General features: G+C 42.2%; 3 protein-coding genes and 1 long non-coding RNA gene across 4 annotated transcripts in view; 1 reads left to right on the top strand and 3 right to left on the bottom strand.

The window, feature by feature from the left end:
- Positions 1 to 5,605: 5,605 nt before the first annotated feature.
- Positions 5,606 to 24,232, bottom strand: part of LOC146662947 (uncharacterized) — a 177,909-nt gene continuing 159,282 nt past the window's right edge. Inside the window, exon 4 of the long non-coding RNA XR_014912975.1 lies at positions 5,606 to 5,778. This is a non-coding gene — a long non-coding RNA (uncharacterized LOC146662947). The remainder of the gene's footprint in view (positions 5,779 to 24,232) is intronic.
- Positions 10,308 to 19,311, bottom strand: LOC146662956 (uncharacterized). The gene is made up of 4 exons (XM_085415536.1): positions 18,909 to 19,311; positions 11,741 to 11,882; positions 11,596 to 11,649; positions 10,308 to 11,515 (listed from the first exon to the last, which is right to left on the bottom strand). Exons 1-4 carry the CDS (start codon positions 19,032 to 19,034, stop codon positions 10,371 to 10,373), a joined length of 1,467 nt encoding a protein of 488 aa, XP_085271662.1. The 5' UTR covers positions 19,035 to 19,311; the 3' UTR covers positions 10,308 to 10,370.
- The window catches only part of LOC146662954 (uncharacterized), a 27,655-nt gene continuing 15,544 nt past the window's right edge, over positions 12,122 to 24,232 (top strand). Inside the window, exon 1 of the mRNA XM_085415539.1 lies at positions 12,122 to 13,219. Coding sequence (XP_085271665.1) covers positions 12,358 to 13,219 — 862 coding nt within the window. The 5' untranslated portion in view covers positions 12,122 to 12,357. The remainder of the gene's footprint in view (positions 13,220 to 24,232) is intronic.
- The window catches only part of LOC146662955 (uncharacterized), a 14,602-nt gene continuing 9,528 nt past the window's right edge, over positions 19,159 to 24,232 (bottom strand). Inside the window, exons 10-16 of the mRNA XM_085417319.1 lie at positions 24,114 to 24,185; positions 20,634 to 20,803; positions 20,297 to 20,551; positions 20,107 to 20,194; positions 19,818 to 20,023; positions 19,389 to 19,493; positions 19,159 to 19,254 (exon numbers count right to left, since the gene is read on the bottom strand). Coding sequence (XP_085273445.1) covers positions 19,159 to 19,254; positions 19,389 to 19,493; positions 19,818 to 20,023; positions 20,107 to 20,194; positions 20,297 to 20,551; positions 20,634 to 20,803; positions 24,114 to 24,185 — 992 coding nt within the window. The remainder of the gene's footprint in view (positions 19,255 to 19,388; positions 19,494 to 19,817; positions 20,024 to 20,106; positions 20,195 to 20,296; positions 20,552 to 20,633; positions 20,804 to 24,113; positions 24,186 to 24,232) is intronic.

The following is a 24,232-nucleotide window of genomic DNA, read 5'->3' as shown; positions in this document are numbered from 1 at the left end:
GACACTTAACCCAAATCACCTGACCCGCTGGAATGAGGGTGTCATACCTGCCAGTCCGCAGACGTCCACATTGTGCAGGGGCTTCATCAGCCTTGATGAGGTTTACCAGGAGCTCTGCCTTTTTTGTTGGTATTGACATGGCATTGCAAAGCAGGGTGACGAGAGTTGGCATGAACCGTCCTGGTTGTTCCTGCACAAGTTCCTCCATCACATTGAAACCCAGCAGCGGTCTCTCCAAAACAAAACTGCTTACAAGAAAAGGCACAGTTATTGACAAATTAGGGTCTTCATTCCCTCTCAAATTAACTGTGATTGGCACCCAGCCATCAAATGGGAGAGTGTCACCATTCACAGCACGGACTTTTAACTCTTCTTCAGTATCAATGACTTCATCAAGTGACCTTACAGGTGTATCTGGTAGATATTTATTTATCACTCTCTTTCAATCATGCTCACTTGAGCTCCCGTGTCCAACAAAGCACTAACTGCTAAACCATTTAGATGGCACTGGGTGAGAGCTTTTTTTCCAATTAGTTTGGCTAATTTTTCACTTTTACTGTTGGTTGAACTGCCAAGAAGTATAGCAGATTTATTTTCTTGGTTATTCTGTCTCTGGGTTGGCACTACATTATGTTTGGTGTCAGCGTCACATTTTGCCAAACTTACAGCAACAGTCTCACTAGTACTACATAGGTCAGATTGGGACGGAGCGTGGGACACGGTTTGTCCCGTGACAGGGACCGGCTCCCGTTTCCCTGACGTATTGTTTTCTTCATGCAGCCAACTGCGCGGTGGCCTTCCTGGGGAAAACCTACTCATCCATCCCTAAGCCACTTTTTAAAGAGGTTAAAGAGTACATACAAGAACTTTTGGTAAAAGGCTGGATAGTAAAGTCTCAGTCCCCGTACGCCGCCCCAGTCGTCTGTGTCAGAAAGAAAGATGGCAGTTTACGCTTATGCATAGACTATCGCCTTCTGAACAAAAAGACTGTTCCCGATCGACACCCACTGCCCAGGATACAGGATCTGATTGATACTCTGGGTGGGTACTCGTGGTTTAGCATCTTAGACCAAGGAAAAGCTTACCACCAGGGCTTTGTAGCTGAGGGCTCTCGCCACCTCACTGCCTTCGTAACACCATGGGGTCTTTATGAATGGGTTCGCATCCCATTTGGTCTCACAAATGCCCCAGCTGCTTTTCAGCGGCGCATGGAAGAGATGCTTGGCTCTCTTAGAGATGAATGTTGCGTCCCATACCTCGACGATGTACTTTGCTATGCAAAAACATTTGACGACCATGTTGAGACTAGAGATGGACCGATCCGATATTACGTATCCGTATCGGTCCGATACTGACCTAAATTACTGGATCGGATATCGGAGAAAAATAAAAAATGTAATCCGATCCATTAAATATCACGAAAGCACCTCACAAAACTTGCAACACGCCGTAACTCACCTCAGAACGTTAGCACGTCGGAGCAGTATGTCTCATGTGATAGAGCGGCTGTGGCATGCGGGACCTGTCGGTGGTCTGGATAGCATTTGGAGCTTAGCTAGCAACCTCCGACAAAGTTATCCCCGAGAGAAGTACAGCAAGTGTGTAAGTCCATCTCTGAATGTTTGTAAAGCATTCCCGCGTTAAGCTTAACAAGCGACTGCCTCTTCTTGCTGCTACTTTAATCATGAAACTGCTTAATGATCAGCTGATCGGCTTTTCTGTCGTGAGTCCGTCTCTCTGGTTTGTTTTTGGCCCACTTTGCACCAGAAAGAGGAAACCAGCGGCTGAACAACAGCAGCACGTTTAAGCTTGATAAGCTGTTGTTAGAATGTATTTAATATTACTTTCTACACCAGGATCTTTTTCTACGTAGCTGACGCTGGTAACTGTGCAGGGGCGGATCTAGCAAAGTTTAGCCAGGGGGGCCGATAGGGCATTAACAGGGAAAAGGGGCACAAAGACATACTTTTCTTTCTTATTCTCATTTAAAATGTCTAGCTTTTAATAAATAATTATCTGACACCCAAAGTTTTAATTTGATGTAAAAGGAATAGAAGTCAATTACTGTATATAGTGACTATTAAGTCTAATATATATACCCTAGTAAGCTATAGTACTTTTTCCTTTGGGAAGGTACCATCTGTGCAGTCTGCAATTTTGTTGAAGAAAGATGTTGAATCTATTTAATATTTCTTGAAAAATAATTGATTTCTGTGCATTTTATTTCACACTGCATCAAAGTAAGGTTGATTACGTCGATTAAGCATCATGAGGTGGAGCATGAGGGGTGGTTCCCTATTTTTTATTTATTTATTTTTGTTGTTGCTGGGAGTTGGAACCCTATTAGTTAGGTTGCTTAATATTTCTGCTAAGTACTCTTTAAAATACCAGAATAGGGAGGATGGTGTAGGTTTAAGTTTATTAGATTGATCAGTATTGCTGAACTATGAAATATTTTTTTTTGCATACAGGTATAACAGAATAGCTTTAGTGTAGTTGTTGTTTTAAACTTGAGTATGAACTTATACAAAATGCAGCAAGATATTTAAAAAAAACAGTTTTGTTGATTAAAAAACACTATATCGGATTCATATCGGTATCGGCAGATATCCAAATTTATGATATCGGTATCGGACATAAAAAAGTGGTATCGTGCCATCTCTAGTTGAGACCCTCCGCAAGGTTCTCCAGGCACTCCAAGAACATGGAGTAAAATTGAGGCCGGAGAAATGTGACCTCTTCAAACAAGAAGTCCGATATGTGGGTCGGCTTGTGTCTGCTGAAGGAGTCAAAATAGACCCGGCAGACCTGGAGGCTGTCAAAACCCTGACATCTAAGACACCTCAAACAGTTGGTGATGTGAGGAAGCTGGCAGGCTTTCTAAGCTACTACCGCTCGTATATCCAGGATTTTTCCCGAATAGCTAAACCAATCTATGAACTCCTTCAGACCAAGCCAGGCAAAACTCAGTGTCCGAAATCTGTGAGAAACAGCAAACACCCACAGCTGTCCTCTCGAGAGCACGTTGAGTGGACCCTGAAACACCAGAGAGCGTTAGAACAGTTGGCGACCCTCCTCACCAACCCCCCTGTTCTGACATATCCCGATTTTAGCCTGCCTTTCACATTGCATACAGATGCATCTGACCAGGGCTTAGGAGCTGTCCTGTATCAGCGTCAACATGGGAAATTGAGAGTAATTGGCTATGGATCTAGGACTCTGACACAAGCAGAACGCAACTACCACCTGCATAGTGGAAAATTAGAGTTCCTTGCGTTGAAATGGGCTGTATGTGAAAAATTCCGTGACTACCTGTACTATGCCCCACACTTCACATTTTATACAGATAACAACCCCCTAACCTATGTAATGAGTACCGCAAAGTTAAACGCAGTGGGACATAGGTGGGTTGGAGAGCTCTCGGATTTCCGGTTCGACATCAGATACAGGCCAGGAAAGTCAAATGTAGACGCAGACACTCTTTCGCGTCTCCCCTTGGATATAGAGAAATATGAAACTGCTTGCACAGAGGGATTTCCAGATGAGGCAGTGCAGGCAGTCTGGGATGGAAGCCAGGTGGCCAGACAGAAAGATGTTGCTTGGGTAGCTGTTACAGGAAAAATGATTGTTTCTTTACCTTCTTTTAAATGTACAAAGCATTGTTTGGATGCCCTTCGTCTATGGTTAGATTAGTTTAGAATTATCCTTTTAGACTTTCTCAGCAAAGACATACTGTTTTGGGACATATTGTTTTAGATTGTTTTATCTCTCACAGCTTTCTCCCAGCTCTCTGCTGACGAGACTAGCGCCACATATGGAGTTGTTTATTTTATCTGTTTTGTATTTTCTTATCCTGTTCTCACTGTCTTTCCTATAAAAAGTGCCAAGCCTCTGTACACGGTGTGAGTTGTTCTGAACAGCTTACCCGTGTGCACGTTAAAGCATAAAAAGTGATCTTGTCTCATTGTGTCTTTATTTCTCCTGGGTCTTTTACAGAGTTTTCCCCCAACAGTAGCCATGCTCAATATCTCTTCTCTGGACCCCCATCAGCAGCCTCATATCAACTCGCTGAGCATCAGCCATGATGATCTGGTTAAAGCTCAAAGAGAGGATCCAGCCATTGGCCAAATCCTCAAGCTGAAACTAGATGGAGCAAAACTGACAGATGAAATACGCAAGATGGTAAGAGGAACTGCCCATAAACTCCTCCATGAGTGGGGTAAGTTACATCTTGAAAATGACCTCTTGTATAGATGTACCAGTGACAGAAGACAATTAGTGCTTCCTGCCAAGTACAGGACTTTAGCATTAAGACATTTACATGACACGATGGGTCATGTTGGGACAGACCGAGTGCTACATCTCGCAAGGGACAGATTCTATTGGCCCTTTATGGCTAAGGACATTGAAGCCTATGTGACCCAGAAGTGTCCCTGTATCATGTCCAAGAAACCAGTAACACACGTCAGGGCTCCCATGGGTAGTATAAGATCGGACTACCCTTTAGAACTGGTGTGTATTGACTTTTTGCATTTGGAAGCCAGCCGTGGAGGGTATGAGTATATTCTCGTGGTAATTGACCATTTCACTAGATTTGCTCAAGCATACCCCACAAGGAACAAGAGTGGGAAAACAGCTGCTGAACGGATTTTCCAGGATTTCATACCCAGATTTGGATACCCATCCAAACTACATCACGACCAGGGTCGTGAATTTGAGAATGAACTGTTCAGGACACTACAGAAATTATCTGGTGTCGGACATTCCAGAACATCACCTTACCATCCTCAAAGTAACCCTTCAGAACGTCTCAACAGGACAATACTCCAAATGTTGAGAACATTAACAGAAAAGGAAAAAGTACAGTGGAAAGACCACCTCCCACATCTTGTACATGCGTACAACTGTACTCGACATGAGTCCACCGGCTACTCACCATTCTATCTCCTCTATGGACGACACCCGCATCTACCAGTCGATCTGCTGTTTGGATTGAAGGGGGAAAATGAAACATACTCACCTACAGGATATGCCAAGAAATGGGCCGAACGAATGTCGGAAGCTTATCGGATTGCTAGTGAAAATAGCAAGAAGTCTAGTGCAAGAGGCAAAATAACATATGATAAAAAGGCAAAAGGAGTCATGCTTCAGCCAGGAGACAGAGTTCTGGTCAGAAACCTCAGTGAGCAGGGAGGACCTGGCAAGTTGAGATCATATTGGGAGAGGACTATTTATATAGTAAAAGAGCAGCTAGCAGATAGCCCAGTTTACGTAGTCCATCCTGAAGCTGGAGACCCAAAAAGAACCCGAACATTGCATCGCAATCTACTGTTACTTGTAAATGACTTACCTGTTCAAGTCACTCCCCCCCTGGCAAAGCCTGCAATTGGAAAGACAACACGCAACAGACGAAGGATGGAAAGATCGGCAGATGCACAAAGACAAACAGACATGTGGGATATCTCTGACAGCGGTTCTGAGAGTGATTGCTCGGGGTACTGGCTAAGAGCACCTGTTGAAAGGACTGTGAGAAAGAACCTGGACCATGAGCAACACCCTGCATCTCAGTCATACCAGACCAAAGAACCTATTAGAGTGACAACAAACACAAAAAATGGACATTCACCTGTGCAGACGATGGAAGACATACTGACTATGCCTGAGCATTCACCATCCGTCAGCATTGAACAATTCGAAGAGGAAACTGGGAGAGAATGCTCACACCTGCCATGTTCTCTGAGAGAGGAGATGGAAGAAATGGAAGTGGGTAGTGACAACCTATCTGAATCCAGAGGGTCTGGTGAGGAGTGTGAAACTCATTTGCAGTCTAACGTACAGGTTCAACCACCGGGACATACTTGTACGGACATTAGAAGAGCTACCCGTCACAGGAAGCCACGACAGTTTCTGACTTATGAATCACTGGGTAAACCCTCAGTGCAGTCACATGCGGCAGTTAATCTAGTTGGGGAACGCACAGCACCACAGTTACCTGCCACAACCATACCATCATACACTGTATTTCCATACCCACCATTGGCAATTGTGCCGCCCGTGTGTATGTCACAGTCACCAATGTACTGCACCCCAATACCATACTCACCATACCAGTATCACGCATCACTGAACCCATCTGCATACACACCACCCCCACTGCTTGTTTCATAACTAGTTCTTGGACTGATTAGAGTTAATAAGAATTTGAGAAGCAAAAGTTAAAAATGTCATGATTTTGTGAATGTTGGGAGCCATTTTGTTTTTGTCAGGGAGTGTGTGATACCCACTAATGTGTGATCACATTTATGTGAATTAATTTAAGTAATTTCACTTTCAATGTAAGTGATATTTCCATTTGGAAATGCCCTAAATAACTACAGTAATTGTAACAGGAAACTTGGTAACTACCCTGGGATGTTTGTAGCGGACACTTCATTTTTATACCAATAGGTGGCAGTGTGAGACCATGGTTTGGCCTGTTGTTAGCAGCCTGAAGCGCATGTTCCGCGCTGTTTTCTCATAATGGCGGAGTATTCAGGAAACGGCAAGCCACGTCTCTCTGTCTGATCATTTCTTTCCTGTTTACAGGACACATATATAGCTGTCTACAGGTGCTGCCACCCGGTACCTGTAACACTGGCGTCTGAGTCGGACTGGAGCTCTCTGCCCTTTACCAATCCAGCCACGGGCCCATCCATCTGGCCCATCAAGACTCACTCTCATTTCATCAGTCCATAAAACCTTAGAAAAATCAGTCTTGAGATATTTCTTGGCCCAGTCTTGACGTTTCAGCTTGTGTGTCTTGTTCAGTGGTGGTCGTCTTTCAGCCTTTCTTACCTTGGCCATGTCTCTGAGTATTGCACACCTTGCGCTTTTGGGCACTCCAGTGATGTTGCAGCTCTGAAATATGGCCAAACTGGTGGCAAGTGGCATCTTGGCAGCTGCACGCTTGACTTTTCTCAGTTCATGGGCAGTTATGTTGCGCCTTGGTTTTTCCACACGCTTCTTGCGACCCTGTTGACTATTTTGAATGAAACGCTTGATTGTTCGATGATCACGCTTCAGAAGCTTTGCAATTTTGAGACTGCTGCATCCCTCTGCAAGATATCTCACTATTTTTGACTTTTCTGAGCCTGTCAAGTCCTTCTTTTGACCCATTTTGCCAAAGGAAAGGACGTTGCCTAATAATTATGCACAGCTGATATAGGGTGTTGATGTCATTAGACCACACCCCTTCTCATTACAGAGATGCACATCACCTAATATGCTTAATTGGTAGTAGGCTTTCGAGCCTATACAGCTTGGAGTAAGACAACATGCATGAAGAGGATGATGTGGACAAAATACTCATTTGCCTAATAATTCTGCACTCCCTGTATTGGCTTTCTTGTTGTCAACTCTTTCCTGAGGTCCTATAGGGCTTTTAACAGGTTTCAGACAAAACACTACATAGAATGCATATTAAATGCATACAAATGCAAGAAAAATGAGCACTATTTATAGAAGGAAATTCATTTGAAACAGCATGTAACAAATTCGTTTATGAGCCCTCAACTACAACAAGATAATGAATGCAAGATTATTATTTCACCTATATATGACAATCACTATTCAAAATAAGAAATTTTACCAGTGTCACCAGACATTGAAGGTGCTGGGTTCAACACTGTTTCTGTGGTTTCTCTGGGTTTATTGCACACCTTTGGGGCTAGGTACACAAAGAAAAGAATATACACACACAGATAGGAACAAATCCAAGGGGTCAAAATGTGGTCATAAATATTTTGTACTTGTAAATCAGTTTTGTATGTGTAAAAAGAATTTGTGTGTGTGTAAAAAAGATTTGTATTTGTGTGGTAGCGTTCTGGTCATAAGACAATGCATATACTTACCTACAACAGCTTGACCCAGTGCTGACAATGAGATATTGATCTTTCCAAGTCGACCATGTCGTAGCTGCCTCTCCAGAAGTTTCTTGTTGGTGACAGTGTTATAATGATGAGTTATATTTCTCATCAAAAACACATGTGTGGATGGACTCATATTACTTAAAAAGTAATTGCTTTTCCTCATGTTTGCAAAGAACTGTTCAACAACTTGACTGTTCAGCCAGCCTTTCAGCTCTGGGACAAGTTGAATTCTGCGGCATTGTCCTCAAAGGAAGAACTCTCCTGAGTCATCTGTGATGGGGTGCCTGATGATAGTGGTACAGTTGATTTGAAGATGTCTCTCTGTGTCTGGAAGAGATGCCATTTAGCTATGTTTTTATGAGGACATGATATTCGAGGCTTTGCACAAGCACAATGCCAGGTGTTCCTCAGAGCATTATAAGTCACAAATATTCTGCCAAGACGGCAGAAACTGTGTATTTCCGGCTCAAATACAGACAAACAGATCTGTGTTGAGGATCCACCAAAATCCACCCTCACACAAAGTGGAGCATATGCCATCTGGGCAGCTTTCTGTCTCTTTATGCATGTAGCAGCTTTGGCCTCTCCAAAAAATTTAAGGTCCACCATTTCCATCACGATGTGCTCTTGAAGAAAAACCTCCTTTACAGTTTCTCGGCAGTAATCTAGTGAGCGAAGGTGCTCACATAAACTGAAGCCTAGTCCGCTCCGCTGGGCCAGCAACTGGTATTGCTGACATTCCTCCAGCTCACATCTGATATTGTGAGACATCCCCCATGTTTTCCTCTGAACGTGAACTGGCACAGAGAACCCATGGCCAGTTCTCTGCACAGCAAATAACCCTGTAGTTTCATCTACACAAACACACTGCTCCGGCTCACTGAGCTGCAGCGGCGCTGGCTCCTCAGCTGGTGGCTCGCTGAGCTGCTCCGGCTCGCTGAGCTGCGCAGCTGGCGGCGCGGGCTTCTCCCGCTCTCCGAGCTCCTGCCCGCTGAGCTCCAGCTCCGGCTCCTGCTCGCTGAGGTGCTCCTGCTCCTCTTGCTGCCTCGCGGGCTCCTCCGGCTCGCCGAGCTCCTGCTCACGCAGGGCAGGTCCAGGTGGCGACATAGCAGCCGGTGAAGAAGATGGCAGAAGGGTGACTGCAGGCGGATGAGGTGACAGTGGCGCTACAGCTACAGATGGTGAAGCAGCAAGTGATGTGGAGAAAAACCCAAGTGAAATAAATAAATAATTAATTAAATGTGTCAATAATTAATTAATTACATGTGTCGTAAATATTTATGTAATTAATTATTTCTGATTTTAATTAATTATTGCCACATTTAATTAATTATTTAATGGTGTATTTAATTAATTCATTATGGCAGTCCTGGCGTTCCATAGGATCTTTGTTCCCTACAAGTGAGGAAACACTACACAATGTGTTACTCTTCTATCACTCCCAGTTTCAACATTTTGCCCATTTTCTTCTGAACAATTTGCCTGTTGTGCTCGAGTCAGGCTATGAGTGCATTATCACCCCAGGCTGTGTTTCAAAATAGCGCTCTTTGAGCAAAGTAAGTTTCTGGGGTGGCTGTAGCTCAGGTGGCAGAGCAGGTCAGCCACTAATCAGAAGGTCGGTGGTTCGATCCCAGGCTGCCTCCTGGCTGCATGCCAAATATACTTGGGCAAGATACTAACCCCATGTTTGCCTACTGGTGGTGGTCAGAGGGCCCGGTGGCGCCTGTGGCCGGCAGCCTCGCCTCTGTCAGTGCCCCCCAGGGCAGCTGTGGCTGCAATGTAGCTTGCCATTGCCAGTGTGTGAATGACTGAATGTAGTGTAAAGTACTTTGGGGTCCTTAAGGACTAGAAAAGCGCTATACAAATGCAGGCCATTTACCATTTAAAGTCGGGCAGGTGGGAGAACAAATCTGCAAACCGCTGCAAAATTGAGGTCACTTTTTCTTTTGTTAGATTAACAAGTTCAATGCGGCTCCCTATGTGGATGAGAGCAAGTGGTTCAGAAAATGTGGTAGATTGTGGTGCTTGGTCTTTCCCCCAGTGGTAGGACCTCTATGTACATTCTGATTAAGTTATGAAGTTTATGTGAACTTATTAGCCTTGTGATTTTACAACTGAAATTTGTGTAGATATAGGACCAAATGGCATCAAATGGTTTGACTGTATAGTACAACATACCCCAAAACTTCAACATTTACATACTGAAAATATGTCTTAAGCTTGGACTTTTACTTCTTCAAGAAGCATGTCTCCTTTCTTAATTTGACTGATCTCACATATGGTGGAAATATATAATGTCAAGTCTGAGAGCACTTGTGATTCCAGAAAATAAACGTGACAGTAACTCATTGGACACAGTATTAGATGATCACTTTTTATTAACAACTCTTTTATGTAATAAAAAAGTGGGATCTTCAAAAACAAATACAATGCAAAAGCCCTCAAATAAGGCATTTCTTGGGCTTACTGGGAGCAATGGAATAAATTGCACCTTATTTTCAGAGTCCTTTTTCCCCCTTCACTCTTCATCTTCTCCAGAGGCTCCTGCTGTACTTTTTCTTTTCTCTCTCTTACTTTGGCTTCACTCTTCATCTTCTCCAGAGGTTCCTGCTGCACTTTTTCTTTTCTCTTTCCTACTTTGGCTTCACTCTTCATCTTCTCCAGAGGCTCTGCCTGTATCTTTTCTTCCTTCCTTTGCCTTTTGCCGCTCATCTTCTCCAGAGGCTCTGCCTGTATCTTTTCTTCCTTCCTTTTCCTTTTGCCGCCCATCTTCTCCAGAGGCTCCTGCTGCACTTTTTCTTTTCTCTTTCCTACTTTGGCTTCACTCTTCATCTTCTCCAGAGGCTCTGCCTGTATCTTTTCTTCCTTCCTTTTCCTTTTGCCGCTCATCTTCTCCAGAGGCTCCTGCTGTACTTTTTCTTTTCTCTTTTCTACTTTGGCTTCACTCTTCATCTTCTCCAGAGGCTCTGCCTGTATCTTTTCTTCCTTCCTTTTCCTTTTGCCGCTCATCTTCTCCAGAGGCTCCTGCTGTACTTTTTCTTTTCTCTCTCTTACTTTGGCTTCACTCTTCATCTTCTCCAGAGGCTCTGCCTGTATCTTTTCTTCCTTCCTTTGCCTTTTGCCGCTCATCTTCTCCAGAGGCTCCTGCTGCACTTTTTCTTGTCTCTTTCCTACTTTGGCTTCACTCTTCATCTTCTCCAGAGGCTCTGCCTGTATCTTTTCTTCCTTCCTTTTCCTTTTGCCGCTCATCTTCTCCAGAGGCTCCTGCTGCACTTTTTCTTTTCTCTTTCCTACTTTGGCTTCACTCCTCATCTTCTCCAGAGGCTCCTGCTGCACTTTTTCTTTTCTCTCTCTTACTTTGGCTTCACTCTTCATCTTCTCCAGAGGTTCCTGCTGCACTTTTTCTTTTCTCTCTCTTACTTTGGCTTCACTCTTCATCTTCTTCAGAGGCTCCTGCTGTACTTTTTCTTTTCTCTCTCTTACTTTGGCTTCACTCTTCATCTTCTTAAGAGGCTCCTGCTGTACTTTTTCTTTTCTCTCTCCTACTTTGTCTTCACTCTTCATCTTCTCCAGAGACTCTTCTTGTATCTCTTTCTCCTCCAGTTGTTCTTTATTTTAAGAAAATAATCATTTACTTACTCATTAACTTAACATTGTTCATATTGTGCAATATAATGTTAATATTTACCTGAGGTTATTATTGCTGCAGATGACATTCCACTTTGGTCTTTCTTGTTGTTATCTAAGACCAAATGAGAAATAAATAAATACCACTTCACCTTAAAGTTCTTTGAACTTGTGTATTTTTACTACAGCTGCTGGTTTCCAGTTACCAGATCTGGGTATGGTGTCTTCAAAGAGAGTTGATTGATGAAAAGTGAGCCTCTTCAAGCATCTGGTTTGGTGAATCACCCTTTTTTCTGAACTCTTATTCACAGTCATTGCTTTGTCTTGGCTTACATAGGCCTGCTGCATCTGAAAAATGATGATTGACAAAGAAAAACAAGGTTACTTTAGCTCATCTAGATGTAATGTTCAGATTTGTTATGTAACAACTGGAATTTGGTGCTGTAATCGTAATGAGCTCATCGCCGTTTCTCTGTCCTGTACATATAACACACAGAAATGCAAGAAGACTATGGTGTGAAGACGTGTCTCCCGGGGCTCCGCAAAGCAATGACAAAAATATTGGTTTAAGACGCATCCGCATTTACTATATCAGCCCTGTAGGCTCTAAATAACCGTTCTTGCCGCCGAGCATCCGCTCGTTTATTTATTTTTTTTATTTTTTCACTCTCTGAGGTCGGGAAACCTACTTTTGACAACTTCTGGGAAAGGCCGTAGGAGCTTCTTTCCTGGTTGGCTGTGGTGACCGTAGCAGTTGCGTCCGGGCAATCAAGTTCTCCCACTAAAAGCCTCACCATTTGCTCTTCATTTTTCTTTTTGTACAATGGCAGATAAGAGGGAGCACCGTCGAAAACGGGGTCAAGCCGGCGCGGGTGGTTCTCAGAGCCCGGAGCTGGGCCGCGAATCCCAACGTGACGCGGCTATCACAGAGAGCAGCTACGAGCAGGGTGCGGGCGCACCGCTCGGTGAAGCCACATTTACCAGAGCATTGGAGGCTCTGAAACGGGACATCTGCGACAAGCTTGAATGCAAGATTGACACGGTTACCCATACACTGCGGTCAGAAATATCATCTGTGAAGGCTGAGTTTAAAGCTGCTATAACCACCCTACAGGCCACCGTTAATGCTCAAGGGACTACCATTAAAGATTTGGAGCTTTCAGCTACAACCTGCAGTGACGACCTGACTTCTCTTCAATCTGCTGTAAAGGTCCTAACGGAGGAGGTCAGACAACTCCAAGCTAAATGTGAGGATCTAGAAGGAAGATCAAGGCGTAACAATATTCGCCTTGTTGGCATCCCCGAGGGTTTGGAGTCTTCCAACCCTAGGGAGTTTATTTCCCATCTCCTGCAAGATCTTCTGAAACTGAATGAAGCACCCTTGTTAGATCGGGTTCACAGGTCCCTTGGGTCAAAGCCCAGAGAGGGAACGCCTCCTCGCCCACTTCTCATTAGAGTCCATTACTTCCATGTCAAGGAACAGCTGCTACGTCTTGCAGGGGCAAATTCTCCTCTACTTTACCAGGGCAGAAGGATTTCCATTTTTCCAGACTTTACACCTGCAGTGGCTAAAAAGCGTTCACAGTTTACTGGTGTCAAGCGCCTTCTGCATTCCTGTCCTGGGATCAAGTTCTGCCTGTTCTACCCTGCGGAACTGAGGGTGACACTTCCAGATGGAGTTATACGTAAGTTTACTGATCCTGCGTCTGCCACGGACTTTGCCAATAAGATCCTGGGGGGCCCAGCCTCTCAGGGTACATAAGTGTCTTAGTCCATGGGCTGATATGTCCATCTTGCTTAATTTCTTTGAAATAATTTTTTTTTTTTTTTTTTTTTTTTTTTTAGGATGTGTCTCGTTCTAATATACTCTCATATAATCCTTGATTTGTCTTTGCCTTGTAATGCACGGAGCTTAAACTCAACTGGGACTTCGAATGGTTGGGAGGAAGTGCTCAGGGGTGTGTTTAGCGAGGGGTGCGCGCATCTTGTTAGGGAAGATGCTTCAGCATTTAGGGGGAAGTTTGGGTGTTTTTTGTTTTTATGTTGTACTGTTCTGTACACTGATTTTGTTTTTTGCGTGTTTTTCATTGGTCAGCTGTGGCTTTTCTCAACCTATGTTTTAATATGGCACCGCAATTAAATATTAATAATCAACAAGCAGATTACTCATTTAAGTTCTGTAGCTGGAATTGTAAAGGCCTGAACCAACCTATTAAAAGGAGCAAGGTCCTTCATCATTTGCAATTTTTGGGCGCCCAGGTTGTGTTCTTACAAGAAACACACCTAAAAATTTCAGATCATTTTAGACTTCGCAAGGGGTGGGTGGGTCAACTCTATCACTCTACATTTAATTCCAAAGTTCGTGGTGCTGCTATTTTAATACACAAATCAGTGCCATTTGTTTCTTCTAAGGTTATAGCGGACCAGAATGGTAGATTCATTATTGTGAGTGGTAGTATTTGGAACACTAAATTTATTTTTGCCAATGTTTATGCTCCCAATTGGGACGATCCAAATTTTCTTAGTATTCTTTTCACTAAAATTTCTGATTTCTCTTCCCACTATTTGGTTCTTGGTGGCGATTTTAATTGCTGGCTCGGGCCGCTGGATCGATCCTCAAATAAGCCTGGTAGGCAATCCAACTCTTCCAAAATTATTAATACGTTCCTTAAAGAATTCTCTGTTATTGATGCCTGGCGTTTCCTCAACCCTACACGTAGAGAATACACCTTTTTCTCCCCTGTTCATCATACATACACTCGTATTGATTACTTCCTACTGGACAGTCGACTTACTTCACAGATTCGCTCTTGCTCTCATAGTGCTATTGTCATTTCAGATCATGCTCCGTTGACTCTAGATTTGGCAGTGGGCCAATGTTCTCCGCCAGCTCCATGGCGTTTGAATACACGCTCGCTGTCAGACGATAAGTTCACCACATTTCTGAATTCCAAGATAGACTTATTTATAGAGACAAATACTACACCCGGAATATCACCCTCTATTTTGTGGGAAACATTTAAGGCTTTTATCAGGGGACATATTATATCTTATGCTGGTTTTGAGGCAAACCAAAGGAAAGCAAAATTGTCCGAGCTCATAATACGCATATCGCAATTAGACGAGTTGTATGCCGTTTGCCCGGCACCAGAGGTCTATAATGATAGGCTGTCTTTGCAGACTGAGTTTGATCACCTGTCCTCTGCTCGGGCTGAAGAGATGTTGCTGAAATGTCAGTACTCCCAGTATGAATATGGGGATAAGGCCAGTAAACTGCTCTCTCATCAGCTCCGTAGTGCAGCAGCTGCACACTCCATTCCTCGGATTCAGACATTAAGTGGTGTCTCTATGGATCCTAGAATAATTAATGACCAATTTCGAGACTTTTATTCATCTCTCTATGCGTCTGAGTGTGCATTTAGTACGGAGGCTTTGGACTCATTTTTCAATCATCTTAAGCTCCCATCAATCGATCAGACACACAGCCTCCAGCTGGAGGGACCAGTAACTGTAGAAGAGATCATGCAAGCTATCAGCAAACTGCAGTGTTCTAAGTGTCCCGGACAGGACGGGTTTCCGGTTGAGTTCTATCGTAAATTCATGCCTAAACTGGCTCCGCTCATGATAAATATGTATAAGCACTCACTGGAAGTTGGATCCCTCCCACCCTCTCTACTGCAGGCATCTATATCCCTGATCCTAAAAAAGGATAAGGATCCACTACAATGTGGCTCATACCGTCCCATTTCTTTGTTAAATGTGGATTATAAAATCCTTGCTAAACTTCTAGCGAGGCGTGTAGAAGCAGTCTTACCATCTCTAATCAATCTGGACCAAACAGGCTTTATTAAAGGGAGATACGCCTTCTCTAACCTTAGACGTTTGTTTAATGTCCTTTACAATCCCTCAGACTCCAACAGCCCTGAGTTTGGGATCAGTTTAGATGCTGAGAAGGCTTTTGACAGGGTAGAGTGGGGATACCTCTTTTATGTTTTAGATAAATTCGGCTTTGGTAAAATATTCATCTCCTGGTTGAAACTTCTTTATACTTCCCCGCTTGCCGCTGTCAAAACAAATGGCACATGCTCTGACTTCTTTCCCCTGTTTAGGGGGACTAGGCAGGGCTGTCCTATGTCGCCATTGCTATTTGCAATCGTAATTGAGCCCCTAGCCATATCGCTAAGATCAAACCCAGGTATCACCGGGGTTTTTAGAAATGGTATAGAACAAAGAGTCTCCTTATATGCAGATGACTTGCTTCTTTATATCTCAGAGCCAGCATCCTCATTCCCTTTGGTACTTTCAATACTTGAACAGTTTAGCCTTATTTCTGGCTATAAACTGAATCTTGCTAATAGCGAACTGTTTCCCCTGAATGCTGCTGCACAGAAATATCAGTGCACAGCACTGCCTTTTCGAGTTGTATCAGACAACTTCACATATTTAGGGGTTAAAATTACAAGTCATTTTCATGCTCTTTTCAAGCTTAATTTCGACCCACTTGTGGAGAAAGTTAGGCAGGATTTGGACAGATGGTCTCTACTCCATCTGTCTGTAGCAGGGCGCATAAATACAATTAAAATGAATATCCTCCCCAGATTTTCTTTTCTTTTTCAGTGTGTCCCTGTATTTATTCCAATTTCCTTTTTTGTTAAAATAGACAAGATTCTATCTGGGTTCATCTGGAACAAAAAAAACCCCAGAATACGCAAGACATATCTTCAAAGACCGAAAAAGATGGGGGGGATGGCTTTACCAAACTTTATGTTCTATTATTGGGCATGTAATATTCGTATTCTCAGGTATTGGCTACAGGGGGAGGACACGAATAATGCCCCGGCCTGGCTCAGTTTGGAGACTTCTTCCTGTGTCTCAGCCTCTTTACCAGCCCTGATTTATGCCCAAAAGCAGCCTCCGAGTGCAGGTTCTTATAATAACTCTATTGTCAAAGTTACCTTGAAAATATGGTATCAATTTCGTCGTTACTTTAAGTTGACCTTTTTTCCCCTTCAATCACCCATTGTGAAAAATCCCTCTTTTCAGCCTTCGTTAGCTGATGGTGCTTTTTATTTGTGGGCCTCTTTGGGTATTAGGTCTTTTTCTGATCTGTACATTCAGAATACATTTGCCTCCTTTGAACAGCTCTCATTGAAATTTGGCCTTCCAAAAAGTCACTTTTTTCGCTATTTACAAATCCGGAGTTTTGTTAAGGAGAAATCCTCTCAGTTTCCATCTAGACCTTCTTATCATGACTTTGATAACCTTCTATCGCCTCCCCCTTCATTACAGGGCCTGATCTCCTGTTTGTATGGGAGAATATGCTCCTTTGGCAATTCTTCAATCTCGGCTATTAAATTGGCATGGGAGCAGGATCTGGGGTGTGTGATTCAGGATGACTCTTGGGATAAAATTCTTTACCGGGTCCATGGCTCCTCATTCTGTGCCAAACACGGGCTGATTCAATGTAAGATTCTGCACCGTATACATTGGACTAAGGCCAGACTAGCTCAAATATACCCCAATCTTAGCCCTGATTGCGACCGTTGTCATCAAACACCTGCCTCTTTAATGCATATGTTTTGGTCATGTTCATCCCTCAAACAATACTGGATTAATATTTTCTTGATTTTATCTAAGATCACCCAGCTAACCCTCCAACCTGTGCCCTTAACTGCTTTGTTTGGGGTTCTTCCTGATTCAGTTGCCTTGCCGACGCCTCAAGCGGATCTGGTAGCATTTTTCACCTTATTGGCAAGACGCAGAATATTGTTATGTTGGAAGTCCCCTTCCGTCCCATCCTGGGAAATCTGGATCAGAGACGTTTTGCACTTTAGCAAACTCGAAAAGATTAAATTCACCCTACGCGGGTCTACGGCCAAATTTTTTAAGACCTGGCAACCCTTTTTTGACCATGTTCAGACTTTGCGGTCTCGCAATGCTCCCAATTAGCCAGCTCAGACTCTATCATATTTTATTTTTTTCTTATCTTATGTTTAAGTAAGAGGCCTAAGTTTAAGTATATGGATTCTATTGTGCCTGCGCCCTAGTATTTATTTAACTACTTTATACATATTTTGTTTTCTCTAACAGAATTGACTTATCCCTATCACTAAGCTGACCACTTATCATCTGTGGTTTTTTTTTTTTTTTTTTTTTTTTTTTTTTTTTTTTTTTTTGTGTGTTTTGGTTTTTATGTGTCTGTGTGGGGGTGTGGGTTCTGGATACTCTCCACATCTCCTTTGTACACTCAGGAACTGTTGTCTTGTACCCTTGGGTTTGTTACTAGTATTATTAGATTGGACTTTTTCCTTTTTCTGTTTGTACACCCACTGGTACTGCTATAATCATGAGGTGGGAATGTATGTTTTATATTGCTTTATGTTCTTTAAAAAGAAAACGGCATATTGTTCAATTTATCTTTTGTAAAAGTCGATGCAAAAACTTTAATAAAAAAAAAAAAAAAGAAATGCAAGAACAAGAAAAAAATTATAAACCAGTTTCATGTTGGTATTGATTGTTTTAGAAACAAATCAAACTGCAAGGAATGAACTTTAGCCCCCTATTTGTGAGTAAAAGCATTTTGTAATAGTGCACCACTATAAGTGCCTGTGCTGATTTGTTAGCAAATAGTTTTTGGACCGTCCAAGTCCTCAGAACTCACTGCTGGTATTATACATACACGAGCACGATCATTAGATTTACTGCAGCTTTCTACTCCTCCTCATGACCTCACTAAAATGGACTGCAGCTAACTCACCTCTTCCTCAAACACATCTTTTCTGAATTGTCTTTGAATTTATCTGGTGGAGGTTTCCCATCATGTTCCATCCTCTTCGAATAAGCTGAGTTCTTCTTCTTCTTCTGGCTCCTCCCTTTAGGGGTCACTACAGTGGATCATCTGCCTCCATCTTATTCTATCCATAGCCGCCTCCTCGTTCATACCAACCCTATCTATATCCTCCATCACTATATCCTTGAACTCCCTCTAAGGGCTTGCTCTTTCCCTCCTGCCTGGCAACTCCATATGGAACAATATATTCACTATGCCTCTTCTACATATGTCCAAATCATGTCAGCTTTGCCTCTCTAACTTTGTCTCCAAACCGCTCAACATGAGCTGTCTCTCTGATGCACTCATTTCTAATCTTCTCCATTCTGGTCACTCCCAAACAAAATCTTAGCATCTTGAGCCCTGCCATCCCCTGCCTGGCCTTTTGCACTGCTTGTTGCTTTGGATGCTTGACTCCAGGTATTTAAACTCATGTACCTTCAATACCTTTACTCCTTGCATATTTCATATGAGCTGACCATCTGACGCAGAAGAATACAAAGACATATTTTGTTGAATGCACTGAAACAGAGGACAAATTTTACCTTTTCCATGGCCACTTTGTGAATCATTTGTCCCAAATGTTCTGCTTCATCCTTTGAATCATCTTTAGATTCATCTTGTGTGGGTCTGCTATCATGTGTCCCATCCTCTTCAGATGCTGCCACCATCTGTTTTCAGAGAAGACAACAATATGTTTGGTCATTTTTGATGGATTGATTGTGGAAGCACTGAAACTGAGGATGAATTTCACATCTCTTTGTGGCACAGGACACCCAGTTTTGTTTTTCATGGCTACCTTAGGAATCCTTTTACGTTCTTGTTCTTCCTCCTCTTCTGAATAGCCTTCAGATTCATCCTGTGTGGGTTTCCAGTCATCTGTCCCATCATCTTCAGATGAGCTCACAGACTGTTATTAGAACAGAAAAATATATATTTTACTCATTTTTCATGGATGTGTGGAAACAAAACACTTACATCTTTAACTGCAGGAGAAGAAACTCTGCTGGATTTTTCCTGCCCACCTTAGGAACCCATTCCCTCGCTTCATCCTCCTCCTCCTCTTCTGGATTGTCTTCTTGTGTGAGTTTCCCCACATCTGTCCTATCATTTTTGTAAAAGACCACCATCTGATTTTAGAAAAGTAAAAGTAAAAAGGTAAAAGATTAGTAATCAGTGAAAACACTAAAAACAAGCACAAGAACATACATTACATACTTTTCTCTTGCGCAACTGGTATGTCACTTTTTGTAGATGCTCCACCCCCTTTTTCAAATCCTGTTTAGTTTCTCTTATTGTGGCTCCGGCACTACAGGCAACCTCACCCTGACCTGGGCTCACCATCTGTTTATGGTACAAATTAAATATGTTTTGTTCATGATGGAGTAAATGATTATATATGAAAGAAGTGCAACCAATCAAAACTCTTACCAAGGGAATCAGGGCACACATACCTTGTTACTGCTACACTGGAAGAGCGTTCTGTCTAAAAGCTCCTCTGTTCCTGATGACTGCTGCTCTTCCTTGTCAGATCCTTCACTGTCCTCGTCCTGCACAGATCCTCTGTCCTCTCTCCTTTTCCTTTTATTTGCTGCATATGTTGCAATTGCATTGGTGGTCAGTGCTCGGCTCTGGAGTGTGTCCTCTGCAGGGTCCTCAGCTGTGCAAAGCAATATTACTAAATATGAATAAATGTAAGTGTATAGATAAATATATGACTTCACTTTAGCTTATTTAAATAACCTTGATAAAATCTTTTGGCTGTGATGGCATCATGGCACATAAATGTTGCCACTCTGTCGTAAGATTTACGTCCCAACTGTCGCTTGGCCTGAAAGAATAATGTTTTAAAAAGAAACCACATGAATAAAACCCATGACACTTTAACCTACTTCATTGTGTGTCAAAAAATAAAAATGAAAAGTTTTCTCACATAAGTGCTACAGGAGGAACGTAGCATGTTGAAGGTGGGGGCAATCCCCAGATTCATCATCTCCCAGGCTGCCTTGAAAAATACCGGTAGTCTATGAAGAACACCTCCACTAGAACTGTGGAAAAAAGTCGGTGCCTCCGAACCGCCTTCAACATACTCTCTGATATGATTGTAACGCTGCAACCAGGTATACTCATTCTTGTACAGGGGGACAGCTGCTTGCCCATGATATCTTTGAGTTTTGTGCTGTTTAACCTAATACATGAAAATACATTTTTATTCAGCTGAATAAAAAAATGTCTATGTATACTTAGATTTATATCGTTTTAGTACATACACGGATGATGCGGGCACCCTGCTTAGCTTTTTCTGCCATTTCAACCTCCTCAGTAGTCATGTTGATGATCACTCCCTTTCGGTGACCAGTTATGGCAATAATATATCCGCCCAACAGTCCAAAAAACAATTTCAATATTGTTCTGCTCTGGGGTTGCTTCTCGAGGTCATCTGTAAAAACACAAAGAGAACACTACATGTATTAATATGCTATGCTAACACATACACTGCATTTACATGTCCAGTCCCTTGTGCAGATTATAGAGGGATTTTACAAGCACCATGTCTCAAGGACCATGCAAGTACCACAAAGTATCAAACAAATTTTCCAGACCAACCATACAAAAAACCCAGTTTCCAATTACAAAACCCTGTAATGTGTCTTAAGATAGAAGATAGAAAGAGATAAAAGTCTCACGCCCCTTGCCGCCTCTACATATAGATAACAAATGCAAATGTGTTTGAGTAGTAGAAATGGCTGTTATAATGGCTGAGTGTGTGTGTGTGTGTGTGTGTGTGTGTGTGTGTGTGTGTGTGTGTGTGTGTGTGTGTGTGTGTGTGTGTGTGTGTCCAAAATATAACTCTAAATATTGAATGTAAATCTGTTCCAGATACCATAACTTGTAACTTGTTTTACTGAGGGTTAGTTATGCTCAGTTTCTGGCATGTTGAAAATAAATGAAACAAAGGAAAGAAAATGTGTAAGTTAACCAGTGTAATGAATCTGAGAATACAGGGAGTGCAGAATTATTAGGCAAGTTGTATTTTTGAGGACTAATTTTATTATTGAACAACAAACATGTTCTCAATGAACCCAAAAAACTCATTAATATCAAAGCTGAATGTTTTTGGAAGTAGTTTTTAGTTTGTTTTTAGTTTTAGCTATTTTAGGGGGATATCTGTGTGTGCAGGTGACTATTACTGTGCATAATTATTAGGCAACTTAACAAAAAACAAATATATACCCATTTCAATTATTTATTTTTACCAGTGACACCAATATAACATCTCCACATTCACAAATATACATTTCTGACATTCAAAAACAAAACAAAAACAAATCAGCGACCAACATAGCCACCTTTCTTTGCAAGGACACTCAAAAGCCTGCCATCCATGGATTCTGTCAGTGTTTTGATCTGTTCACCATCAACATTGCGTGCAGCAGCAACCACAGCCTCCCAGACACTGTTCAGAGAGGTGTACTGTTTTCCCTCCTTGTAAATCTCACATTTGATGATGGACCACAGGTTCTCAATGGGGTTCAGATCAGGTGAACAAGGTGGCCATGTCATTAGTTTTTCTTCTTTTATACCCTTTCTTGCCAGCCACGCTGTGGAGTACTTGGACGCGTGTGATGGAGCATTGTCCTGCATGAAAATCATGTTTTTCTTGAAGGATGCAGACTTCTTCCTGTACCACTGCTTGAAGAAGGTGTCTTCCAGAAACTGGCAGTAGGACTGGGAGTTGAGCTTGACTCCATCCTCAACCCGAAAAGGCCCCACAAGCTCATCTTTGATGATACCAGCCCAAACCAGTACTCCACCTCCACCTTGCTGGCGTCTGAGTCGGACTGGAGCTCTCTGCCCTTTACCAATCTAGCCACGGGCCCATCCATCTGGCCCATCAAGACTCACTCTCATTTCATCAGTCCATAAAACCTTAGAAAAACCAGTCTTGAGATATTTCTTGGCCCAGCCTTGACGTTTCAGCTTGTGTGTCTTGTTCAGTGGTGGTCGTCTTTCAGCCTTTCTTACCTTGGCCATGTCTCTGAGTACTGCACACCTTGCGCTTTTGGGCACTCCAGTGATGTTGCAGCTCTGAAATATGGCCAAACTGGTGGCAAGTGGCATCTTGGCAGCTGCACGCTTGACTTTTCTCAGTTCATGGGCAGTTATTTTGTGCCTTGGTTTTTCCACACGCTTCTTGCAACCCTGTTGACTATTTTGAATGAAACGCTTGATTGTTCGATGATCACGCTTCAGAAGCTTTGCAATTTTGAGACTGCTGCATCCCTCTGCAAGATATCTCACTATTCTTGACTTTTCTGAGCCTGTCAAGTCCTTCTTTTGATCCATTTTGCCAAAGGAAAGGACGTTGCCTAATAATTATGTACACCTGATATAGGGTGTTGATGTCATTAGACCACACCCCTTCTCATTACAGAGATGCACATCACCTAATATGCTTAATTGGTAGTAGGCTTTCGAGCCTATACAGCTTGGAGTAAGACAACATGCATGAAGAGGATGATGTAGACAAAATACTCATTTGCCTAATGATTCTGCACTCCCTGTAGAATAACAGTGATTCTAATAACAGGCCTCACAGAGTGTCTGACCTTGGTGTGTGTGTTTCTGTGTGTTGTGTATAATGTGACACAGTGGAGCTAATAATCTCAAAGAATATCTGACAAACAAAATGTATGTTTTCATTAAATCATAAAATAACTAGAGAAATAAATGGTAATTAACTGAGTTTTAAAGCATTCGAATTGGAAAGGGATTAAGTTACAATGGATGTTCTTGTGAAAATGTCCTAAAGACAAATCTAACTGAAGTAGAATCACATAAACTGAATGAAACATGAAGTGATTGAATATGAATGCTCTATGTTAAGAATAACAATGAAAATGTAATGAAGCATTCACAATTTTAAAAGCTACACATTGATAGATAAGGTGTGGGAAGATATGACGTCCAGTAGGAGAAGGGGGGGGGGTGAACAGGTGAGGTGAAGAAGAGATTTTGTGTTTTTCTTTTTTGTCTTCTGCAAGATGAGCAGCCCAAAAGATTGGATCGAAGAGGTTCACAGTTGAAAACCTGTCCAACCTGTGAATTCATTCCTTTTTGTCTGCTCATTGTTGCTGTGTTAGGCGGTTAATTTAGAAGGATTTTGATTTACATCCTTCCTCCAACCTCTCCTCACCAAAGAAAAGAACACACTTAGCATTAGCTTAGAGCATCTTAGTTAGATAAGTAGAGTTTAAGTAATCTGATTATTGTTTTGTGATTATTTTATTTTCCTTATTCTTATTTAATTAAATTTCCTGCAATTAAAGTTTAAATTGTGGACACCTTTTATGAAACAATAAAAGTAAAAGTCTTATTCTTTGTAAGTGCAAATACCTCTTACACTTTATTCTAGCCATAATAATGAAAATTATCTTTACAATCATCCCAGAAATAACAAGATCAAAATGTACAGGGCTCCATCTTAAGGCAGAGCTGCACATATTTCACTGCAATGGTGATGTGTTTTAGCTCTGGCTTCATGTGCATTACATTGACCAAGCTGCACATTATTCTTAAATTTAAACTGGACATTAGACAGAAAAGACATAAGCTCAGTTTCAGTGTGTGGGTCACTGTGATGTAAAGATCTGTAGGGGCTTTGTCTTAACCCAGATCTGAAGTCTGTATAATCCCTCTTAAGTAAAATGAACATTCAGTGTCATTGTGATCATTGCAGTGATCCATACCCAGTGCGGCAGCAATCTTCTGGGGAGCCTCATCAATGAACAAAGCATGTTTTTCTGCTTTGACAAGTCTTTCTAAAAAAAAATGTAAGCACAATACCTTAGACACTTTATTATTAACA

Source organism: Rhamphochromis longiceps, linkage group LG8 (genome assembly GCF_057381845.1).
Source record: "Rhamphochromis longiceps isolate RC_006_pf linkage group LG8, R_longiceps_female_GT1.1, whole genome shotgun sequence".
Taxonomy (NCBI): Eukaryota; Metazoa; Chordata; class Actinopteri; order Cichliformes; family Cichlidae; genus Rhamphochromis; species Rhamphochromis longiceps.
Note: the sequence above shows the minus strand (reverse complement) of the source record. Positions and strands in the feature narration are given on the sequence as shown.

Bases quoted from the DNA above. Each gene is read 5' to 3' on its own strand.
- LOC146662956 (XM_085415536.1), bottom strand. From the start codon at position 19,034: ATGGTGGCAGCATCTGAAGAGGATGGGACACATGATAGCAGACCCACA. The intron at 11,883-18,908 runs GTAAAATTTGTC...ATCATTTTTCAG, and splicing joins ACAAAGTGGCCATGGAAAAG to ATGCAGCAGGCCTATGTAAG. The intron at 11,650-11,740 runs GTAACTGGAAAC...ATTTGGTCTTAG, and splicing joins AGACACCATACCCAGATCTG to ATAACAACAAGAAAGACCAA.